We start from the raw sequence: 21,578 nt of genomic DNA on the forward strand, positions 1-21,578 counted from the left end.
CGATAGTTGTGTTTATAGAGTTAGGTAGACTTGGGAGTAGGGGGTTGGTAATACTACTTATGCCAACCCATTTACCTTGATATATATGCTCCAAATTTTTTCTTCAATAGCATTTCTACACCACCTTAGTGGTCACTGGTAGAGTTAAAACCAAGAATCATGAATTAATTCCTTTTACTTTTATGATAGCAGCTAATTCTGTAGCTCTGAAGTCATCATTGTAACTTAAGTCCATTTGAGAGGACATACCAGGCAGATTTGCATCAAACAGGTCGTAATTTTGATACTTCTTGTGACCAGAGTTTTATTCTCCTGTCTAGGGATAATGGGGATGGGCGACCCATGTGTACTCAGTTTTACTTGACTGCTTACAGTTGCATTTGACTACTGTGAATATAAATATTTAGGAGAATTATAGGTGGTATACAGTTATATTTCCTAATAAGTTCCATGCCTTGTTTTATATCTTTTTAGATTCTCTTTTTTCTGAATAACTTACTTGGCTCTGATTAAGTCCTGAAAGATTATATGAAAGAAGTATTAAAAAAAAAACCCTCATATACCTTGCTTACATCAATTTTAATTTATTTTGCATATTTGTGCATCTCTAAGTGTTGCTTTCAAAAACAAACAATTTATTAGATGAATGATATATAGATGGCCAGTTGGATAATTTGCTCCATAGGAAATTCCCTGCTTTATTCCTGTCTGAAAGGTCTACCTGGTGCTAGCTGTTTCTTTTTGGTTTTATCTTGATTTTCACAGACTTTGAATGGGGGATTCACATTGCCTACGCCTGCTGAATAACTGTTTAACTCTTGCTTTAATGTTAATGAAAACTGTTAATGAAACAGTTAATGAATTAATGAAAACTCTTAATGAAGCAGTTAATGAGTTAATGAAAACTGAAGTTAGTTAAGAAGTGTTTATTGTTCAGATTATTTCCCTCTCTTTTTTTATGATTTAACCTATTCACTGATGTATCTTTAGCCTGTGCAGTGCCCTTGTGAAATCCAGCTGTTGTGGAGAATGTGATGAAGGAAATTTGGATTTGTTCGCTTTATACTTTAAGGGCATTGACTAAAGTTTAAGGAGCAAAGTTGGTTATAACTAATGGCCAGGTTTGAGGTTTGGGGGTGTCTTAGTCAATACAGGCTGCTAAAACAAGATAGCGTAGACTGGGCAGCTTATAAACAACAGACACTTATTTTTCATACTTTTGGTGGCTGGAGGTCTGAGATCAGTGTGCCAGCCTGGTTGCTCTGGTGAGGGCCCTCTCCCAGGTTGCAGGCAAACATCTTTTTGCTATGTCCTCACTTGGTGGAGAGGGTCTCTCTGGGATTGCCTTTTTTTCAAAAAAATAAATTTATTTCTTTATGGCTGCATTGGGTCTTCGTTGCTGCATGCGGGCTTTCTCTAGTTTCGGTGAGCGGGGGCTACTCTTCGTTGCGGCGTGTGGGCTTCTCATTGCAATGGCTTCTCTTGTTGTGGAGCACGGGCTCTAGGTGCCCGGGCTTCAGTAGTTGTGGTTCGCGGGCTCCAGAGCGCAGGCCCAGTAGTTGTGGCACACGGGTTTAGTTGTTCCGCGGTATGTGGGATCTTCCCGGGCCAGGGCTTGAACGTGTGTCCCCTGCATTGGCAGGCGGATTCTTAACCACTGCGCCACCAGGGAAGTCCTGGGATTGGTTTTTATTTTATTTTATTTTTATTTATTTATTTTTTTTTGCGGTACGCGGGCTTCTCACTGTTATGGCCTCTCCCGTTGCGGAGCACAGGCTCCGGACGCGCAGGTTCAGCGGCCATGGCTCACGGGCCCAGCTACTCCGCGGCATGTGGGATCCTCCCGGACTGGGGCACGAACCCGTGTCCCCTGCATCGGCAGGCGGACTCTCAACCACTGCGCCACCAGGGAAGCCCCCTGGGATTGGTTTTTTAAAGGTACTATCCCATTCATGAGGGTTCCACCCTCATGACTTAATCATACCCAAAGGCCCCACTTCAAAATACCATCACCTTGGGGATTAATTAGAATTTCAACATATGAATTTTTGGGATACAAACATTCAGCACATAATAGGGGGTTACTTTTATAATTTATTCATTTTTATTCTTACTCCAGTAGAGTGTATATTAAAGAATTAATGGTGAACAGGGAATATTCCATTTAAAATTTTTCTTTGTTCTTTGTGCAAGGATGGAAAGTTAGTGCTGTAACTCCTGGTGGCTCACTTCAGCTTGACCTCTTCCAATGACTTTTCTGGTGCTCGTTCAAGCAGGATCACCCCTGTGCCTGTCTCGTATAGCATGTAGCTGTGTGTGGCTGCAGAAAAGAAGAAAATCATGCCGACTGCTCACTCTGAATTCAGAAGCACTAACCTTAGATGAACCTTGAATGCTTCTGGTTGCGCATACGATCTTCCCTGCTTCCTGCGTTTTCTCACTCTCCTTTCTCAAACCTCCAGCACCTCCTTTCTCCTTTTCACTCTTGGCTGAGCCTCTTTCCTCCTATTTATAGAGAAGATAGAAGGAATCAGAAGATGATATCACCAGCACCCAGCGCCAGGACTCCCAACTGTGGGTGGCTTTGGAGCAGGGTGGTGGCAGTGTAGATCAATTCCCAGGGCTGGCTGTGTAGCCAGCAAGGGGTGAGGGAGGGCTGCGATCCAGTGGGGAAGCTGGGCTGGTGTCCCCAGAGGTGATGTGAATCCTGTCCATCCCAATGGATAAAGGGCTCTGCTTTCAAGGAAAACCTGTTTACCTGTTTTCTTTTCTCCATAGGACCACTCACATTGTCATTAAAAAAAAAAATCATGCTGTTATTTCTCTCGTTTAATAACCAAACAAAACCTGTTTTGACTTCATTCCTCCCTGTAGCCACTGTCCCATTCTTCTTTTTCCTTTAGAGGAAATTCCTTGGCAGTGTTTTGTCCTCGGGGTCTACAGTTTCTCTCCCTCCCCAGACAGGCTGTTGGTTACTTCTCAGTCCTCTTTTTACTGCCCTGTCATCCTCTTCTGCCTTCTTGCTGCCTGCAGAAGTGGACTCCCAGGACTGCCTGGACACTCTGCGCCAGCACGTGCGTGTGTGTACGTGCACACACACACACACTTGAAGATTCTTGTGCTGTAATGTGTCTCACCCTCTGGGTTTCTTCTGATCACTTCCTTTGAAGCCATTTAACTTGTTCCTCTAACCTCTGTATTTTCTGCAAATTGGAAGTGAGTTTTAAAGCTTCATTAATAGAATTTAGCTAAATGACATTTCATCTTTGAAGCTGCTTCTCTTAGGCACGTGGAGCTTTGGGACAGACCCCTGATATTAACAGAAGGACTCATCTCCTCTTTGGAAGTGCCTGGCATTTGCATGAAGGTGGCCCAGGAGTCCAGATCAGCATTTACTGCGACTGACAGATTTTAGTATGTTTTGTGCTGGCCTCTCAGGATGCTGACTCCCCCCAACCCCCTGATGCTCCACCCCAGGAGGAGGCCCCTGGGGCTTTCAGGGTCCAAGAGGAAGTTGCAGCCTCTTGGGAGGGTGGGTAGAGAGCTCTGTACTAGGTTAGATAATATCTCCTGTAGTTCTGCCCTCCCCTGCTTGGGGAGGCAAAGAGAAAAGCCTCTTTGGGTACCCCGTTACTTTCACTGTTGGTAACCCGTCAGTGGCTGGGGATGGTCAACTTGTCTATGAGAGGAGGTGGAGGTCCTGCAGAGGCTGAGAGCGAATTCTCTAGTATCTTAGTACTTTGTCTTCTGTGACTTTTCACCTAGGTTTTTATTTCCCCAGATGAGATAATGAATTTCCTTGAGGGTGGAAATATAAAGTTATAAATTTTCTGTAAAATTCATAGAGGACTAGAGCATCACTAATGAACTCTGGAACTGGAGAGGACTTTTGAGAATTTAGGATATAGTTAGTGTAGGATAGAAATGTACTTATTTCCCTGGATCTTGGTTTCTGAATAGTTTATTTTTATAATATAGGTATATTTAGTTACTTATTGTCTATTGTCTAATAGTTTATATGTTCAGACTATGTTAATCTAGCTTTTATTGGTCATGAATTAGGACGTTCTTATATTACCAAAATGGCATTTTAAGGAAAAGCTACCATCATCTAACATAATGCCAAATTATGACCTTTCCATTTCTTTCTTTATGACACAGGAAATCCGGGATCCTCTTATGCAGTGGCTGGGGAAGCATGTGGATGCTGAAGGAGTAATAAAATCCAGCAAGCTCTCCCTTAAATTCGTTTCATCCTACACGTCTGAAATAGAAATCACCCCATCTGCTATACCTGTGGTGACTGACATAGAGACCTTCTCATCAGAAAATTTTAACTTTGAGATCTACCAACAAAATTTGCAGACAAAGAAACTTGGAAAAGTAATTCTGTTTGCTGAAGTGACAACCACCACAATGAGTCTTCTGGACGGGTAAGTTCTGGCCAGCCTGGCTTCTCTACCTGCTTGGAGGAATCCAGTTATGTTGATCGTTCTCTCTAACCAGAGCTGGGTGAGAGGGATAGAGATTTAGAACGATAACTGTTAATAAAGCGCTAGCAAGATGGGAGTACCCTGTCCTAGAGGAGTTAAAATGTAGGAAAAGAAATTAAAGTTCTTTGGTAAAAGATTTGTGTTTTAAAGAATGGGGGATTTTTGTGCCTTGTGACTCTCTTCCTTTAATCTGGCCTTTCAGAATGTCTTTGGAAAAAAGAACACTAGGAAAAAAGATGTTTAGCAGGTGGCACGGGTGTTCATGTTACCGCTTTACATTTGTGTTGTTATAATCAGTGTTAAGATGTTATAACCAGTTTAAGATGTTTTGCAGGAGCATTAGGATAGCAAATTTGAATGACATGTAAGCTGTGTTAAATTAAATAAATTAGAGCTCTGTACTTTGAAAACCTGTTTTGGTATGTTCCTATCCAATGCATTTTTAAAGCACTCTGTAATCCCATTTGGATGTTCAAGATTTACTCTTATTGCAACTTTTCCTTTTTATTCCTTCTGTTTCGTGGACTTTGATTAAAGGTTTAAAAATGGAAAACAGATGAAAGGAATTTTTAAACTCCAAATTAGTCAGTATTAGGTAATACTCTTATGTTGAGATAGATAGTTTAAAAAGGAGGGTTATAGAGGGAGTGACTAAGAAAAGCATCTTCCTTCAACATGGGACTAATATTTAAGGAATGTAAGACTCCACCCCTCAGCCCCCCATTTAGTTTCTAGACACTTTCACCTGCGGGACTGCACAATTAGACAGATACGTAGTTCAACATGGAACGTGTGGAAGTATTTTGGCTTTTCTTCTTAACAATAATTTCTGGATTTGCTAGTATGTTGATATAAACTGATGAGATCATTTTAGGATTTCATGACTGTCATACTCACAGTCATGGAAATGGCAATTTTAGTGTACGTATAGGATGTAGGAAAAGCATTAATATTATGGGGGAATTAGCAGAATGAGGAGGTGAAGTAAGAAGGGGAATGTGAGCAATGGTAATGAACAGCTCTTGTTGCCCGAGTTGTTTCGTGTTGTCATAGGTACTTTTTTTTTTTTCCCAGTGTTCCCATCCTCTCCTGCCTCTACTCCCCTCCCCCTGCCAATCCCTTGAATCCCTGTAGAGAAGAAAACACCTGTATTTGTATGGAGCAGTTATTACTTGCTTGTACAAATTCTGTGATAATCTTTTGTTACTGCAGTGAACTATATTATATCGAAAAGGTGACCCATTATAATCATATTTTCCAAATAAAAAATGAGACACAATATTTAACAAAAGGTTTTGGGAGGTGAAATTCAGACGGAAAAACGTTGGCACTTCCAGACCATTTTGGCTGTTTTTGTGGACAACAGTGAAGAATATTTTGTGTTGGGGAAATCTTGAAACTTTGAGATTATTGCTGTTGAGTTTGGGCAGTGTATTATCAGGAGGGCTGTGAGTGCCTTGCTAGGGTGGGTAGACCAAGGCTCCTGTGTAATCATATGGTTGGGTTTCCTTATACCCCGGTGAGGCTGTGTTGTAGGATGGAAAAGAAATGCCGTGTAAATAAGTTTTATTACGCTTGAATATCTGTAAGTTCAGTTTTGATATTGAACTTTTTTTGAAAAATGAAAATTCCACCTTAAGCAACTTGGGTCTGTAAAAGTGTCCTTGAGCTCGACAATAGTGGAGTCGGGAAACTCCTGTAGGGTTAAAGCTTGTTATTTTTACAAAAGAGAAACATTTCAGCTTTTCCAAAGAGCATTTAGGAATCTTTGTTTCTTTTCTTGTCTAGTCTCCAGAGTGTGGATGGTAAAATGGCTTTGATGATTACTGATGAAGCTCTGCTTCGCACAGAGCAGATGTTGAATAAGCAGTCGCCTTTCACCATGACTTATCATAGATGTCCTCTTCCACTGCACACGTGGGTTCCTTCCTAACACTAAGAGAAAGGTACTCACTGCAGCCTACTGAGTCAGCGAGGCTGGTGAGAGGTTCCTGGGCGGCTGTAGCCTTTTTTACAAGGAACTTGAAGAGGTCACCTTGGTGTCAAAAAGCTCCCAGAATTATCCACAAAGGGGTCATGAGATAGGTAAATGAAACATATTGATTATTACTTTCTAAGAGGAAGAGTGAAGACATTTCTACAGCTAACGTTATATTTGATCCTATAAATGAGCTACTCTTATGGAAACAGTATATTGTTGTGGTTATAACAACAATAATAGTAGCTAATAGGTATTGAAAGCTTTTATCTTCCATACACTGCTTTTATGTACTTTATATGTATCGACTAATTTCATACATCACACCAGTGTGTAGAATGCTAGGTAACAGAATTTATTGTATGTGGAATTGTTCCTTTTTCTGATAAACACTGACATTTTGTTTTCAGAGCTTTTCCCTATAATGATACAGCTTCTAACAGACGTGTGCTCTACCTCCCAAGCTACCGAAGGCCAGGCCTCGATTGAATGCTTTGCTGCTGCATGACAGTGTTCATTAGCGGTGAACCTGTGAGACCCATGTCCTTGCCTGCTGCCCCCGCCCAGATCCCCTCTGCATTGTTAGGCCTGTTTCTTGTGATGAGCACAAGATCTAAGCCCTAGCACATCCCATTCAGGTATCAATTTCTAGGTCAGTTGGGGTTAGGTTCAGCTGTGTGAGACAGTCATCCCCCCAATTAAAGTGGCTTAAATAGGACTGAAGTTTTTTACTGTATATGAGATGGACTGAGATGGACAGCCTAGGGCCGAGTGTGGCTCACAGTGTCCAGGACCCAGTTGAGTTGCTCTGTCACCCTCAGCAAGTGGTCCAAGAGGCAATCCACTCATTTATATTCCCTCTCATTGTAGCTGGTAAGCAGAAGGAGAGGGGATAGTAGCGTGTGCCCCCATTCTTTTTTTTTTTTAATATTTTTTAAAAATTTATTTATTTTTTATTTATTTTTGGCCACATTGGGTCTTCGTTGCTGCACATGGGCTTTCTCTAGTTGTGGCCAGCGCAGGCTACTCTTCGTTGTGGAGCGCTGGCTTCTCACTGCAGTGGCTTCTCTTGTTGTGGAGCACGGGCTCTAGGCACGGGCTTCAGTAGTTGTGGCACGCAGGCTCAGTAGTTGTGGCTCGTGGGCTCTAGAGCACAGGCTCAGTAGTTGTGGCGCACGGGCTTAGTTGCTCCGCCGCATGTGGGATCTTCCCGGACCAGGGCTCGAACCCGTGTCCCCTGCATTGGCAGGCAGATTCTTAACCACTTTGCCACCAGGGAAACCCACCCCCATTCTTTATGGACTCTTTCAGAAGTTGCTCATGATATTTTTGTTTCTATCCCAGGGCTAGAACCTAGTCACATGACCATATTAACCTACAAAGAAGGCTAAGAAATAACTGTGGTCTTTATACTTGGCACCCGTGAATCCACTGGCTATTAGGGTTCTGTTACCAAGGAGGAGAGGAGGTAGGTAGTAGAGGATGCTTAGAAGTCTTTGAAACAAGCATGTACTTTCTGTGTGTTGGACTCCTAAAAAAATAGCAGGAGGCCTTTAGGTAGCATATACATTATCATGGCCCCAATGCTTGTAAAATTTAAAATCATAGGTGGAAATAATTATTTGACAGGTAACTCTGGTTTTATTTCACTGCTTGTTCAGTGCCATTACAGGTATTTTTCTTGTGTTATTATAAATCCAGGAGGATTTGGAAATTTTTCTTTTAACAGATTATTGGAGGATCTATTTTCTTCTTTGACCACAAACCCAGCTTAAACTACTGTGGCACTGAGGTGGCACTGAAAGCTTTCCTTTGATCTCTGGATAAGGGAGCGCGCTGGTCTTGAAGCCATGAACCACCACTACCATCACCTCCTGCCCCACCCTGTGAATTTTAAAGCTATGTTAGTGGTTCTGTGGAGGGGAAAGAGCTCTGGTGGGGAGGAGTGGCGGAGGGAAGTACAGGAGTTGCTTGCCGATTACGTCAAGGTACTGTGGACTCCCCCTCCAAAAATAAAGAGCGAAAACCATGTGAATGAGTGACGTTTCCTCGCTCGTCTGACTTGGCTGTGCCACCCAACCAAGTCTGGTTGGAAGAGGTAGTTTTACCCTGTATCCCGCATCCCAGTCCTTTTTTCTGACACATATTTCTGACCATGAGATGCATTTTCTACTCTGTTGTCAGGGTAACACCTTTTGGATGAAATGCTGGTTTTGATTGACTTAGGCGGTCTTTCTTTTTTTTCCTCCTGTGTTATTTCCTGGTAGGTTTCCCTCTGACCCGTTAGCTCAGCTGGTTGGTAGAGACCCAGGGGTATGGGTTTAGTACACTGTCTGGACCAGTGAACTTTACTGTGTTCCATGGTCAGTCCTATAGCTACAGACCCAGGAAGCCATTTGAAACTGTGAGCTGTTGTTGGTGGGGCCTTCCAGACAAGGGGGTGTGGATGGGCCACTGCTCATCCCTCATCACTCCTGGACAAGCACCTCCAGGTGCCCCCTCTGCCCTGGTTTGGTCAGGAGTGCTGCACATCTTGTTCAATCTCCTGATGAGTGATGATTGGCCCTCATCTGTGGGGAAGGCGGGAAGGGGGAAAGCTAGACCTTGGAGCACTGGGTTTAGGGTAACCGAGTCATTGTGACAGTTGTGGAATCGTCTTTTATTTGACTGATAGTATCTTTTTTTTTTTTCGGTATGCGGGCCTCTCACTGTTGTGGCCTCTCCCGTTGTGGAGCACAGGCTCCGGACGCGCAGGCTCAGCGGCCATGGCTCACGGGCCCAGCCGTTCCGCGGCATGTGGGATCTTCCCGGACCGGGGCACAAACCCGCGTCCCCTGCATTGGCAGGCGGACTCTGAACCACTGCGCCACCAGGGAAGCCTGATAGTATCTTTTTTGACGACTTGCACCAAGCCTCTGTTGGGTATGGAAACGACTTATGTGTGAAGCCACAGTGTGTGGTGAGCCAGATGAACACAAACTTGTTTATACTGATTCCCTTTGCATACTTGTACATCCCGACTAAACTGGCCACGGATGGGCTACTTTTTATTTGTAAAGAGTAACTTAGATTCCTTTATTACGGAAGTTTATCTTCTAACCATTGTTTTAAGTCCTTTGATTTTTCAGGCTTAAGTTTGCCTTCATCATACATGGAATAAGCATTTACGGAGTGCCTGCCGTACGCCAGGCACTGTGTTAGGCACTGGAGAGAGAATGATGGGGAGTGTACTGTCCTTGCCTCACAGTGCATTGGAAGATGCAGATCCCAGTGCACAGTGAGTTCATACAGATCTCTGCACCCTTGGTCTGAGCCTGGTAGTTCGGGCAGAAAGAGAGAAGTAGGCGCAGCAGATAACACGATGCTGGGAGAGAAGTAGACTGATCAGTGAAGTTTTGGGAGCGGTTACTGTGTCAGGCATTGTCCCTAATGCCTAAAGCTCACAGTGTGGTAGGGAAATGCTGGAACTTAAGACTTCATCACCAACTATCTATGTAACCTTGACAGTCTCACCGTCCTGGGCCTTGCTTTTCTTAACTGTGAGACCTGGGCGCTAGACACACCCCAGGCCCTTTGATCAAATGATCCTGGAGTCAGAATCCTATACCCCGCCAAGCCTTTCTGGCTCTCAGTAGCCTCCAGTGCCTTTAGAGGGCTGAAATGGTTTTGTGAACTAGCTTCATGTTAGTTGAGGAAAACTTGCTTTGGAAACAGTTGACTTTCTACAAGCAAAGGGAAAGAAATGGAAACCAATCCCATAAAGTCATTAAAAATATATTAGGGGGAAATTGCACTGGGGAGAATAGCCAGCATCATTTAAGAAAGACGGTATTTTTGTTTCACAATTTGGGGCCAGTCCCAAGTTTTCACCTCTATGCATACGTGTCTAGTCAGTCCCAAACATCTCTTTCTGCCTTTCTTCCCTTCTGATTCTGCTCCCCTAACTTGCTCTACTGCGCACCCTCCTCCCCAGAAGTTGAGGCCTGAGAGGACAGAAATTGGACTGGAACTAATTTAATGGCTGAGTGACCTCACAGTAGAGAAACAGCCGGATCCTAATAGGGGTCTTTGTCTACATTTCCACCCTGGCTGGTAGCATGCCAGTCAAGAGTCAAGCTGGAGACACAGGTGGAAGCGATTAGACCTGTCATAAGGTTTGAAAAATTGATTCTGGAGGCGGAGTGAGTAGATTGAACTTGACAGTGTTGTCCTAGAGATTCTAAGGGAAAATTCTGTAGTTTAATTTGAAATCCCTTGATTATTCATTAGCTTTCCAGATGGCTTTTGTTGATGTTTTACATATTAATGCCTGTATTGTGTTATTGGTGCACTCTTAATGTGCACATAGGTAATGAGCAAAGAATAAATACATTGGTAAGTGTCCCAAATTAATGGGATGTTAGCCTAATTGTGAAATAAAGGGGTTTTAAGAAGTTGATTGCTTTGGAATAATTAGTGTGAGCTTTTTATAGGCCAATTTGGTACTTTTAAAGTGAAAATTATTGGAGAATTTTAAAGAAACCTTCATTTTAATGCTTACTTCTAAATTAAGGTTTAGAATATAACTCCAGCCTTTGACTCTAGTGGTCATGACTAAAGAGTTATGCTGGCCAGTTCTCTATCAAATGCTTTTTTTTGGTCTCAATTCAACACCTGAATAAGTTAACCTTTCACATGCCAAGCTCCTGGAATTGAATTATAAAATGGCCTATTATTTTCCTGAAATGTCTCCATATTACTTTTTAGTGTTCTAGGATGTTTATTTTTACATTTTTGTAACTAATTTTTTTTAAGTAAGGCAAACATTATGATGCTTGCCGTTTTGTGATGGTTAACAGTGTGTTCTATTAAGATAGCATCTTCATTAGAATTGGACCTTCTTTCTCTCAATGTTGAACAACGTTTAACAACCTGAAAGGTCCCAGGTTTTACGGTACGGAAGAGTGAGACTGAATGTGACCATCAAGCTGATGCTGTGCGAGTGATGAAACCCTTCAGGGGCACTTGGAGAAGCCACCCAGCCATCGTTCTGGTTCTCCTGTGGTCCGGAACACAGTGGAAGCCCTTCCCCTGGAACCATTCTCCAAACTCCCAGCACAGTCTTTTGCATGTTCTCAGTGGTGGGTGAGTGTCTTAATCTTTCAAGGGTATACCAGACTTTTAGGTAAAAAATAGATCCTGTGGTAGGGTATCCATTGTGGGAGGTATTTGTAGAAACTGCGTAGTTCCCCACATTCACTCATTTCACATGACTGAGGATGAAGTATCTTGGTTTGACCTAGGGGCTTAGAGCTTAGGATGGAGTATTGCTGCCCTGGGTTGGAATCCCAGTTCCACCTTTTACTGCATGAATAACCTTGGGCAAATCAGTAACCTTTCAAGCTTCCATTTCCTTATCTGTATGAAGTAGCTGGTAATGGTCTCAGCTTTTTAATTTTCTTTTCTTTCCAAGTTCAGTCACTCTGGTAATTTCTTTTCAGCACCAGCTATGTGCAGGACTCTGCACTAGGCCCTGGCACCCAGTGGGGATACAGTAGATGTGGGACCTTCCCTCCAGAAGCCTGCATTCCACTCCAGGATAGGGTGAGGCTGTACTGAAATACATCTGCAAAGCTCTTAGAGCATAGCTCATATTTATTGATCTCTCTTTATTATTCAAGCTTTAGATATGATTCTTTTTTTCTTTTTGACCTTTTTTGACCAACGCATTCTTCCAGTGGCGGTGCTGTGAGCACCCGTGAAACAAATCAGTGTCAGCTTGGCTCAAGAGCGTGATGTGCGTTTTCTTGGGGTTGAGCTTTTGTTGAAGATTTTGACAATTTTTTCTCATCATACTAGAAGCACAGTGGCTCATCACTGGTTATTGTTTTGGGAAAAATGTTTTGTTTGAGTCCAGCTTTTCTTGAAAGATGAGAAAACATAGTTGACTGTCTCTGTGTTTCCCTTAAAATATGTGCAGCCAGTTCTCTCTTTTTTTAACCAAACTTTCTCTTTATTTAGATCTTAATACTTTATCATTTTCATAGGTAACAAGTGTCAGCTCAAAAGAGCCAAAACTTCAGCAATTTGAATGTAATTATCAGTCCCATGGGTATGCCTTGTGCATTACCCATATCTTCCTCGAGAGCCCTAAACCTTTGTATCAGTCAGAATGCATGGATTTGATATTGTTTCTTTCTCTTGAATTTCCTTAAACATCTCTGATATTTATTACTCTGCAGGAGTGCTTGATTTTATATTTGATATAGTCTAAATGTCTCTGTTATAGTTAAACAGTAATAAAAGACCACAAGAGGTAATGCAAGGTAAAGCAAGGTCTGTGGGTAGAAAAGGCAGTCAGTAAAGATGGTGACAGGCAAGTTTCTTTTCCTCAGTCTAGATTTATCTTAGGGAGAAAGCCAAGACTATTAACTATAGTTTAGAAGGGAGTTGAGTCTTCTGATGGGTGGGGTGTTTTCTGCTGCAGTTGTAGAGTGCAGAGGAGTTATTTCTTAGCCACAGGGCCATTTAAATGACGTTGGGGTACCCAGAGTGAGCTTCTTAGAAATATGCCTTATACTGGGCGGGCCAGCATGGGCTGCTGACAGCAGCACAGGCCTTGGCTACTGGCCTGGACGAATTTCATGACTGCTCATCTTAAAATGTATAAACTGTAGTGATGCCTATTCAGGGGTGCCACTCATGTCGCGGGGGTCAAAGGGAATAGGGAAGTGTAAAGCCTGTCGAACAGCTTCTGACATGGACTGGGTGGGTGGTCAGCAAGTGCTGGTTTAATCTCCCCTTTGCCTACCGACTAAGATGGGCGCTTTTCCCATATGGAGACTGCTGATGGCCACCTGTTTGGAAATAGCAAAAATGAAGACTGAGAATATGTTCCAAGGTTCTAACGCAGCAAGAAATGTACGACAAGAAAACAGCATTGTAAAAACTTGGTTAGATGACAATATGGCTAGACCTTGAGGACATTATGCTAAGTGAGGTCAGTCAGACAGAGGAATACAAGTACTGTATGATATCACTTATATGTGGAATCTAAAAAAGCCAAACTCATAAGAACAGAGAGTAAAGTGGTGGTTACCAGGAGCGGGAGGGTGGGGGGCTATAGAGTGGATGTTTCTTAAGGATATAGACTTGAAAGAGTAGAGATCTAACGCACAGTATAGTGGATGTAGACAACAATATTGTATTATAATCATTAAACTTTCAAGAGACCAGAACCTAATTATTCCAATCGCTAAAAAGAAATGATAATTAGGTAACATGATAGAGGTGCTAATAATTGCTACAATGGCAATGATACTACAATATATAAATGTGTCAAATTAACATGTACACCTTGATTTTACACAGTGTTATGTCTCAAATATACATCAATTAAAAATTAAACACTTTGCTAAACACAGAAAAAACCCCAAAACTCAGTTTATGAATTAACATTAATTTGTATGTGGAAAAAAATTTAAGTATTATTAGAATTTAGTGTTCAAGATAATTCAAGCCTGCCTGCTCACTGGTATACATGTGGTGAGAAGATGGAGGCTGAGCTCTGGGTTAAAAAATGTATCTTGGTAAAAACCTGTAAATGTGTTAGACAATCAAGCAGCTATTTCTTGCCCCTATTCAGCATCCCGCTCCCCTATTACCATTTCTCCCCTGACTTTGCTTTGTGATTTACTTAGAAAACCTTCTGTTTTTCTTTCAAATAAAACACTTACCTGTTTTCGAGGTGAGGGTTGATTTGCGTTCATCTGCTCCTTTAAAATCTTTTGCACACCTACCATTTGGCCAGACATACTTGAAGCTCTGAAATACCCTTGTTTTTGCTTTTTTTGTTTTGGGTAGAAGCATGTTCTGTTTCTGCATGAGGGGTATTCCATCACGTTGAGATCCCAAACACCACATTTTTTCTGCATTGCACAGGGAGTCATTCATCATTTTCATTTTTGTTTGGCTCTGCCACAAGAGTATTCAAATTAGTGAGAAGGAAAGTGATGAAGTCATCGCCTGGCAGGGAAGTATTTCCTTGAGATGTGGGAAGGGTAGGGGAGACAAGAGAAGGGGAAGGAATTATGGTGAGGTCTGCACCTACCTTTTTCCAGAGGTCACCTGGATGCTAATGTAGTTTTCACAGTTTAAAATTGGATAATATGAGTATATAGAATTTACTTAAAAATGAAACTACACAGTAGGGTGGCAGTGTCAACAACCCTGGAAACTTAGTCTGTAACTTTATCTCTGTCATTTTGACGCACCAGCTTTGTGACGTTGGGTGGAGCACTGAACCTCTCTGGGCCTCTGTAAAGTGGGAGGGTTGTACTAGATCCATGGCTTAATTTTCTTTTCAAAGCAATAAAGCCCCTTTCAAATGAAATACCCTGCTGTGCAAATGGGGCTGGGGAGCCTAGGTTCCTCAGGGCATGGGTGTCAAGACCACTGGCCAAAGTCCTTAGAATGAACACTCAGGCCCAGCTGACTGGGGAGAGTTATATCTTTTATTTTTCTTAATAGGCATATGCTTTATTTTTTATTTCTTTAATTTTTATTGGAGTATAGTTGCTTTACAATGTTGAGTTAGTTCCTACTGTACAACAAAGTGAATTAGCTATACGGATACATATATCCCCTCTTTTTTGGATTTCCTTCCCATTTAGGTCACCACAGTGCATTGAGTAGAGTTCCTTGTGCGATACAGTAGGTTCTCATTAGTTATCTATTTTATACATAGTATCACTAGTGTATATATGTCAATCCCAATCTCCCAATTCATCCCCCTGCCCCCCCTTCCCCCTGGTATCCATTCGTTTGTTCTCTGTGTCTGGAGTTATATCTTAATGGCAGGCTGACTGGTTGGTCTTCTTATACCCTGCCTCATTCCCAAAGGATTTAAGGCAGTGGGGACTTGAGTTTATCTCTCATGAGATAAGTTCTTTATGCTTTCTGTAGGAGTACCGTGCAGTCAAATGGATTACACCATGTTTCTTTGGTTGTTAGGTGTCACGTCAAAGTATATGTGTATTATTCATAAAACTCAGCATCATTCAGAATTTCAAGACTTCTCCAGACTAATAATTGTGGTGACTGAGTAACTGTGGTTCCCTTCTGGAACCCAGAGAAACCTGGGTGGGTTCCATACGCTTGTTAAACTAAGCAGCTTTTGTCTTCGGGGTGGGGGGTGGTGATCATCCAGGTGGTTATTCAAGTGTCTCCAATTAGAGATGAGCAGCATTTGAGAGGAAAAATCTCTGCTGGGATTGCTTCCATTTCAAACACCTAGAATCTAAGAGCCAGATGACACCATGGAGTGAAGAACTCAGCTGTGATGAATGCCCCTCTGTTCACCAAAGCCTTAGGTGTGCTTGGGGAGGTGCAGTGGATAGAGCGGCAGTGGTGGGCCTGGCAGAGGAGGAGTTGGACAGGTATGTAGTTGTCCCGGATGAGGTCTTGGCCAACATTAGATTTTGAAGTTTCTTGAAAGCTTGCTTGGCTCATTAATAGAGGGAGTGTAGAATCTGCCCTGGAAGGGAAATATGGGCCACCTTTGCTTGAACGACGGTGGGGGGTCTGAGGTGGAGGATTTATACAAGCTGTGGCTTTCTCCCAGCTTTCCTGGAGTTTTAAATTTGTAATCTTTAGTGCCCATCCTACTTCTGAAAATATGTTACGGCACCTTCTCGTTTTAGAATTTAAACAAAATGAAATGTAATTTGATTTTTGACATTCTGTGTTATTTGTGGAGGTAATACAAGAAACCTGGCTGTTGCCAACCAGGCTTGTGAATGTAGTATGTAGAGCTTGTCTTACAGGAAATTGGGTTTTGTTTTTGTTTAGAAGCTCAATTAAAATGCCCCCTGTAGTTCTTAGTTCACGTTTTGTTTGTTTCTCTGTTCCCTTGCCTTGTCTTCTCTTCTCTTCTTTTTGATGCAAAGCATAAGTACCTCCCAAGTGTTTAAGGTTTCCTGGAAAACTGCCACGAAACAGAAAAACATTTTCCATTATTGTCATAATTGGGATAGAATGAAGATTTGACACCAACTAAGCCCAAAATCAGACCAAGAGTGTATCACAAAACTCTTAGATCTGGGAGGTGCCTGAAAGGCCAGTCTCTCCTTCCTGCCGGAAGGCCCTCTTCGGGTATGTCTGAGCACCCTGATGGTAAGCAAATTGCTCCCGTTCATTTCAGTTAATGAATATGTATTGGTCTCTTATAACTTGAGGCAGCTCATCCCAGTCATCATAGGATAGTGCTGTCTCCCAGGAAGGGTCCTTTTAAACCCATCTTATTACAAACAAAAAGGAAATCTGGCCATGGATCCAGATAGAGAAAACTTACATTTCTCCCAGATGATAGTTAAGATATTTGTTAATTAGTTAAGATAGTTTAAGATATTTATAGATAGCTATTATGGTCTTCCTTATTTCCATGCCATCTTTTTTCTAAGCATCTTCAGTAATAAACATTTCTTTATATCTCCATGGTGGAGATCAAAATTTTAGGTTTGAAGGACCAAAAACCTTGATAGAAAGCCAGTCACGATGCATAAAACTACTCAAATTTATTTTTCTCAAAATATTTTTCAACTATAAAAGAATTCTTTTTCATTATGGAAAACTTAGAAATATAATAACTTATAATAATGAGATGAAAATTATCTATAACCTCACCACCTATAAGAGATCATATTAGGACTTACCTGGTGGCGCAGTGGTTAAGAATCCGCCTGCCAATGCAGGGGACATGGGTTCAATCCCTGGTCTGGGAAGATCCCACATGCCGCGGAGCAACTAAGCCTGTGTGCCACAACTACTGAGCCTGCTCTCTAGAGCCTGTGAGCCACAACTACTGAGCTCACGTGCCACAACTACTGAAGCCCACGTGCCTGGAGCCTGTGCTCCGCAACAGGAGAAGCCATTGCAATGAGAAGCCCGTGCACTGCCATGAAGAGTAGCCCCCGCTCGCTGCAACTAGAGAAAGCCCATGCACAAAAATGAAGACCCAATGTAGACATAAATAAATTCATTAAAAAAAGATCATATTAATCTTTTGCTGTATTTCATACTAGTCTTTTATCCTCCTACACACATATGTAAAATCGTGATTATATTGTATATGAAATAAGCATTTCTCATTCAATCAAATGGTTTGCTGAAAACATGTCTTTCACTGGGTGCATATAGTTTGACCGTAATTTGTTTAATCAATCTCCTATGAATGCATTCCTATTATTTCCAGTTTTCCTATTATAAATAATAAGCATATTTCTTTTTGAGCCAACAGTTCTGTATAAATCTTCAGTGATTCCATTACAATATTTCTTTTCTAGAAGAAAATTGGAAAAAATTGGAAAATTGAACAGGATGAGGCTAATAATATTTCTTGTTATTTATAGTATTTCATTATGTTATATGATTATTTTACATTTATTTCATCTTTGTCCACAGAGATGTTGTAATAATACCTAACATTAATATGGCATTTACTACATGGCAGGTACTGTGCATTTTTCCTATTCAGTCCTTACCAAAACCCTATGAGATACATATGTTATAGTTTCCATTTTAAGAGATGAGGGAGCTACTGCTTAGAGAATTTAAATGGCTTGGCCAGAGCCACAAAAAGTGTTAAATGGCAGAAGCAGCATTTAAAAGATTTGTCTCAAGAGCCTTAAGTGTTAGCCCCAAATACTATACCTCCAACAGATGCTGCTGAAATCCTAATATACTAGATCCCCCATACTTCTAACATCTACGTATATACTAATGGTGTTAAAAAACAGAAATCAGACTGGCTGACATGTCTAATTCTTAGTGATTTTCTAAGAAAAATTGTAAATGAGATGTATGGTGGAAAGTGCTGTAATAGGAGTCCTAAGTTCAAGTTGTTGAGCTTACTAGTGAGACCACTTACTTAACTTGGTTGTTCCTCTGTACTATTAAAATATGGGCAATAATACCTGTATGAATGAGTTGTGATCTGGATTAAATTAAATGGTATATATGAAAATGCCAGTGTAGTTCCTTACTATACTGGTGTCAATAGTAGTAATATGTGCTCAACAATACTAATTTCCGTATTTCCTTGAATTTCATCTGGTATATAGGTCATCTCTCATTAGTACAGTTTCCTTTGAAAATTAGACTGGCATGTCTCTTTTAGGTTTTGTCTAGTTTGCAATAACCCATCAAAGATTGCCATAATAAATTTAATTATATATTCCCCGTGTTCTCAGTTTCTCTGAACTTGAAAATAGAACAGTAATAATTATCCAATTTGAAGAAGAGAGAAAAAGATTGAAAAAAAATAAGCTGAGCCTCAGGAACCTGACAGAATGGGGCAGAAAAAAATATTTGAGGAAATAATGGCTAAATGATCCCCCAATTTGGTGAAAGACATTATAAATTGACAGGTTCAGGAAGTTCAGCAAACCCCAAGGAGGATAAATATGATGAAAATAGACCTATTTACATCATTAGACAAACCACTAAAGGCCAAAGATAAAGGGAACATACTGAAAGCAATCTGAGGAAAATGACACTTTACATTCAGAGGAACAATAATTTGAGTGTTCATGGATTTCTCTTTAGAAATTATGGATACCAGAAGAGAGTGGAACAATGTTTTTAAAGGGCACAAAGGAAAAAAACCCTGTCAACCCAGAGTTCTGTACCCAGCAAAAATATGCTTCAACAAAGAAGGCAAAATACATTTTCAGATAAAAGAATGCTAATACAATTTGTAATAGTGAAGATCTGCTGGAAAGAAATGCCAAAGGGCGGGCGTTCCAGACAGTGAAGGGAAATATAGCAAATGGAATGTTGTACCTTCAGGAAGGAATGAAGTGGCAAATATCTGAATAAATTTAAAATACTTTTTTATACTTAATTTCTTTAAAATATATATGACTGTTTAAAGTAGAAATTATAACATCACCCTGCATAATCTTGTGTTATATTGATGTCATAATATGACAAGTCTAGCATAAAGGACAGGGAGAGGTGGTAAATGGACCTATGTAATTGCAACATTACTGCATCTAACGTGAAATAGTATAATACAGGGGTCCCCATCCCGTCTTAGGAACTGGGCTGCACAGGAGGAGGGGAGCAGCAGGCGAGCGAGCGAAGCTTCATCTGCTGCTCCCCATCGCTCACATCACCGCCCAAACCATCCCCCACCCCCGCCCCCTGTCCATGCAAAAATTGTCTTCCACAAAACCAGTCCCTGGTGCCAAAAAGGTTGGGGACCACTGGCATAATATATACTTGGCAGATACATAAATTAAGCACATATATTTTAATCTGTAGAATAACCACTAAAAACATGGCAAAGAGTTATATTTAAGAAGCCAATAGATAAAATATCCAAATAATCTAAAAGACGGCAGCAAAAAAGAAGAAAGAAAAAGGAATAGAGAAACAAAAAAATAGAAGGGAAAAAACAAAAATGTACAAAATGGTAGACCATCATTAAATGGTAATGGACTAAGTTAGAATGGACTTTAAAGGAAAAAGCAAGACCTGAGTATATGTTCTCTTTAAGAAACACTTTAATTATAAAGACAGGTTAAAAGTAAAAGGATAGGAAAAGATATAGCATGCCAACACTAAGGTTATGAAGGCTGGAGTGACTTCATTAATTTCCAATAAAACAGACTTCAAGACAGAATTAGGAAAGCTAAAGAGGGATATTTCTTTTTTTTAAAAATTAAATTAAATTTTTTTTATACAGCAGGTTCTTATTAGTTATCTGTTTTATACATATTAGTGTATGTATGTCAGTCTCAATCTCCCAATTCATCTCTCCCCCTTCTCCCCCCCACTGCCTTCCCCCCTTGGTGTCCATATGTTTATTCTCTACATCTGTGTCTCTCTTTCTGCCTTGCAAACCAGTTCATCTGTACCATTTTTCTAGATTACACATATATGTGTTAATATATGATTTTTGTTTTTCTCTTTCTGGCTTACTTCACTCTGTATGACAGTCTAGGTCCATCCACGTCTCTACAAATGACTGAATTTCGTTCCTTTTTATGGCTGAGTAATATTCCATCATATATATATATACCACATCTTCTTTATCCATTTGTCTGTTGATGGGCATTTAGGTTACTTCCATGACCTGGCTATTGTAAATGGTGCTGCTGCAATAAACATTGGGGTGCATGTGTCTTTTTGAATTATGGTTTTCTCTGGGTATATGCCCAGGCGTGGGATTGCTGGGTCATATGGTAATTCTATTTTTAGTTTTTTAAGGAACCTCCATACTGTTCTCCATAGAGGCTGTATCAAATTACATTCCCATCAGCAGTGCAAGAGGGTTCCCTTTTCTCCACACTCTCTCCAGCATTTGTTGTTTGTAGATTTTCTGAGGATGCCCATTCTAACCGGTGTGAGGTGATACCTCATGGTAGTTTTGATTTGCATTTCTCTAATAATTAGTGATGTTGAGTAGCTTTTCACGTGCTTCTTGGCCATCTGTATGTCTTCTTTGGAGAAATGTCTATTTAGGTCTTCTGCCCATTTTTTGATTGGGGTGTTTGTTTTTTAAATGTTGAGCTGCATGAGCTGTTTATATATTTTAGAGATTAATCCTTTGTCCGTTGATTCGTTTGCAAATATTTTCTCCCATTCTGAGGGTTGTCTTTTTGTCTTGTTTATAGTTTCCTTTGCTGTGCAAAAGCTTTTAAGTTTCATTAGGTCCCATTTATTTATTTTTGTTTTTATTTCCATTACTCTAGGAGGTGGGTCAAAAAAGATCTTGCTGTGATTTATGTCAAAGAGTATTCTTCCTATGTTTTCCTCTAAGAGTTTTATAGTGTCCGGTCTTATATTTAGGTTTTTAATCCATTTTGAGTTTATTTTTGTGTATGGAGTTTGGGAGTGTTCTAATTTCATTCTTTTACATTAGCTGTCCGGTTTTCCCAGTGCCACTTATTGAAAGAGGCTGTCTTTTCTCCATTGCATATCCTCTCTTCCTTGTCATAGATGAGGTGACCAAAGGTCATGGGTTTATCTCTGGGCTTTCTATCCTGTTCTATTGATCTATATATCTGTTTTTGTGCCAGTACCATATTGTCTTGATTACTGTAGCTTTGTAGTATAGTCTGAAG

General features: G+C 40.8%; 1 protein-coding gene across 2 annotated transcripts in view; it reads left to right on the plus strand.

The window, feature by feature from the left end:
* Nucleotides 1–21,578, plus strand: part of HLCS (holocarboxylase synthetase) — a 196,520-nt gene that overhangs the window by 53,379 nt on the left and 121,563 nt on the right. Inside the window, exons 6-7 of one of the 2 annotated variants that reach the window (XM_027100004.1) lie at nucleotides 4,162–4,433; nucleotides 5,568–6,901. In XM_027100004.1, coding sequence (XP_026955805.1) covers nucleotides 4,162–4,433; nucleotides 5,568–5,799 — 504 coding nt within the window. In that variant the 3' untranslated portion in view covers nucleotides 5,800–6,901. Of the gene's footprint in view, nucleotides 1–4,161; nucleotides 4,434–5,567; nucleotides 6,902–21,578 lie in introns of those variants that run through there. The other variant, XM_027099931.1, reaches the window with a different exon arrangement.

The sequence above is a fragment of the Aethalodelphis obliquidens genome, unplaced genomic scaffold (assembly GCF_003676395.1).
Source record: "Aethalodelphis obliquidens isolate GAN/ISIS:26980383/991018 unplaced genomic scaffold, ASM367639v1 scaffold1, whole genome shotgun sequence".
NCBI classification, from domain to species: domain Eukaryota; kingdom Metazoa; phylum Chordata; class Mammalia; order Artiodactyla; family Delphinidae; genus Aethalodelphis; species Aethalodelphis obliquidens.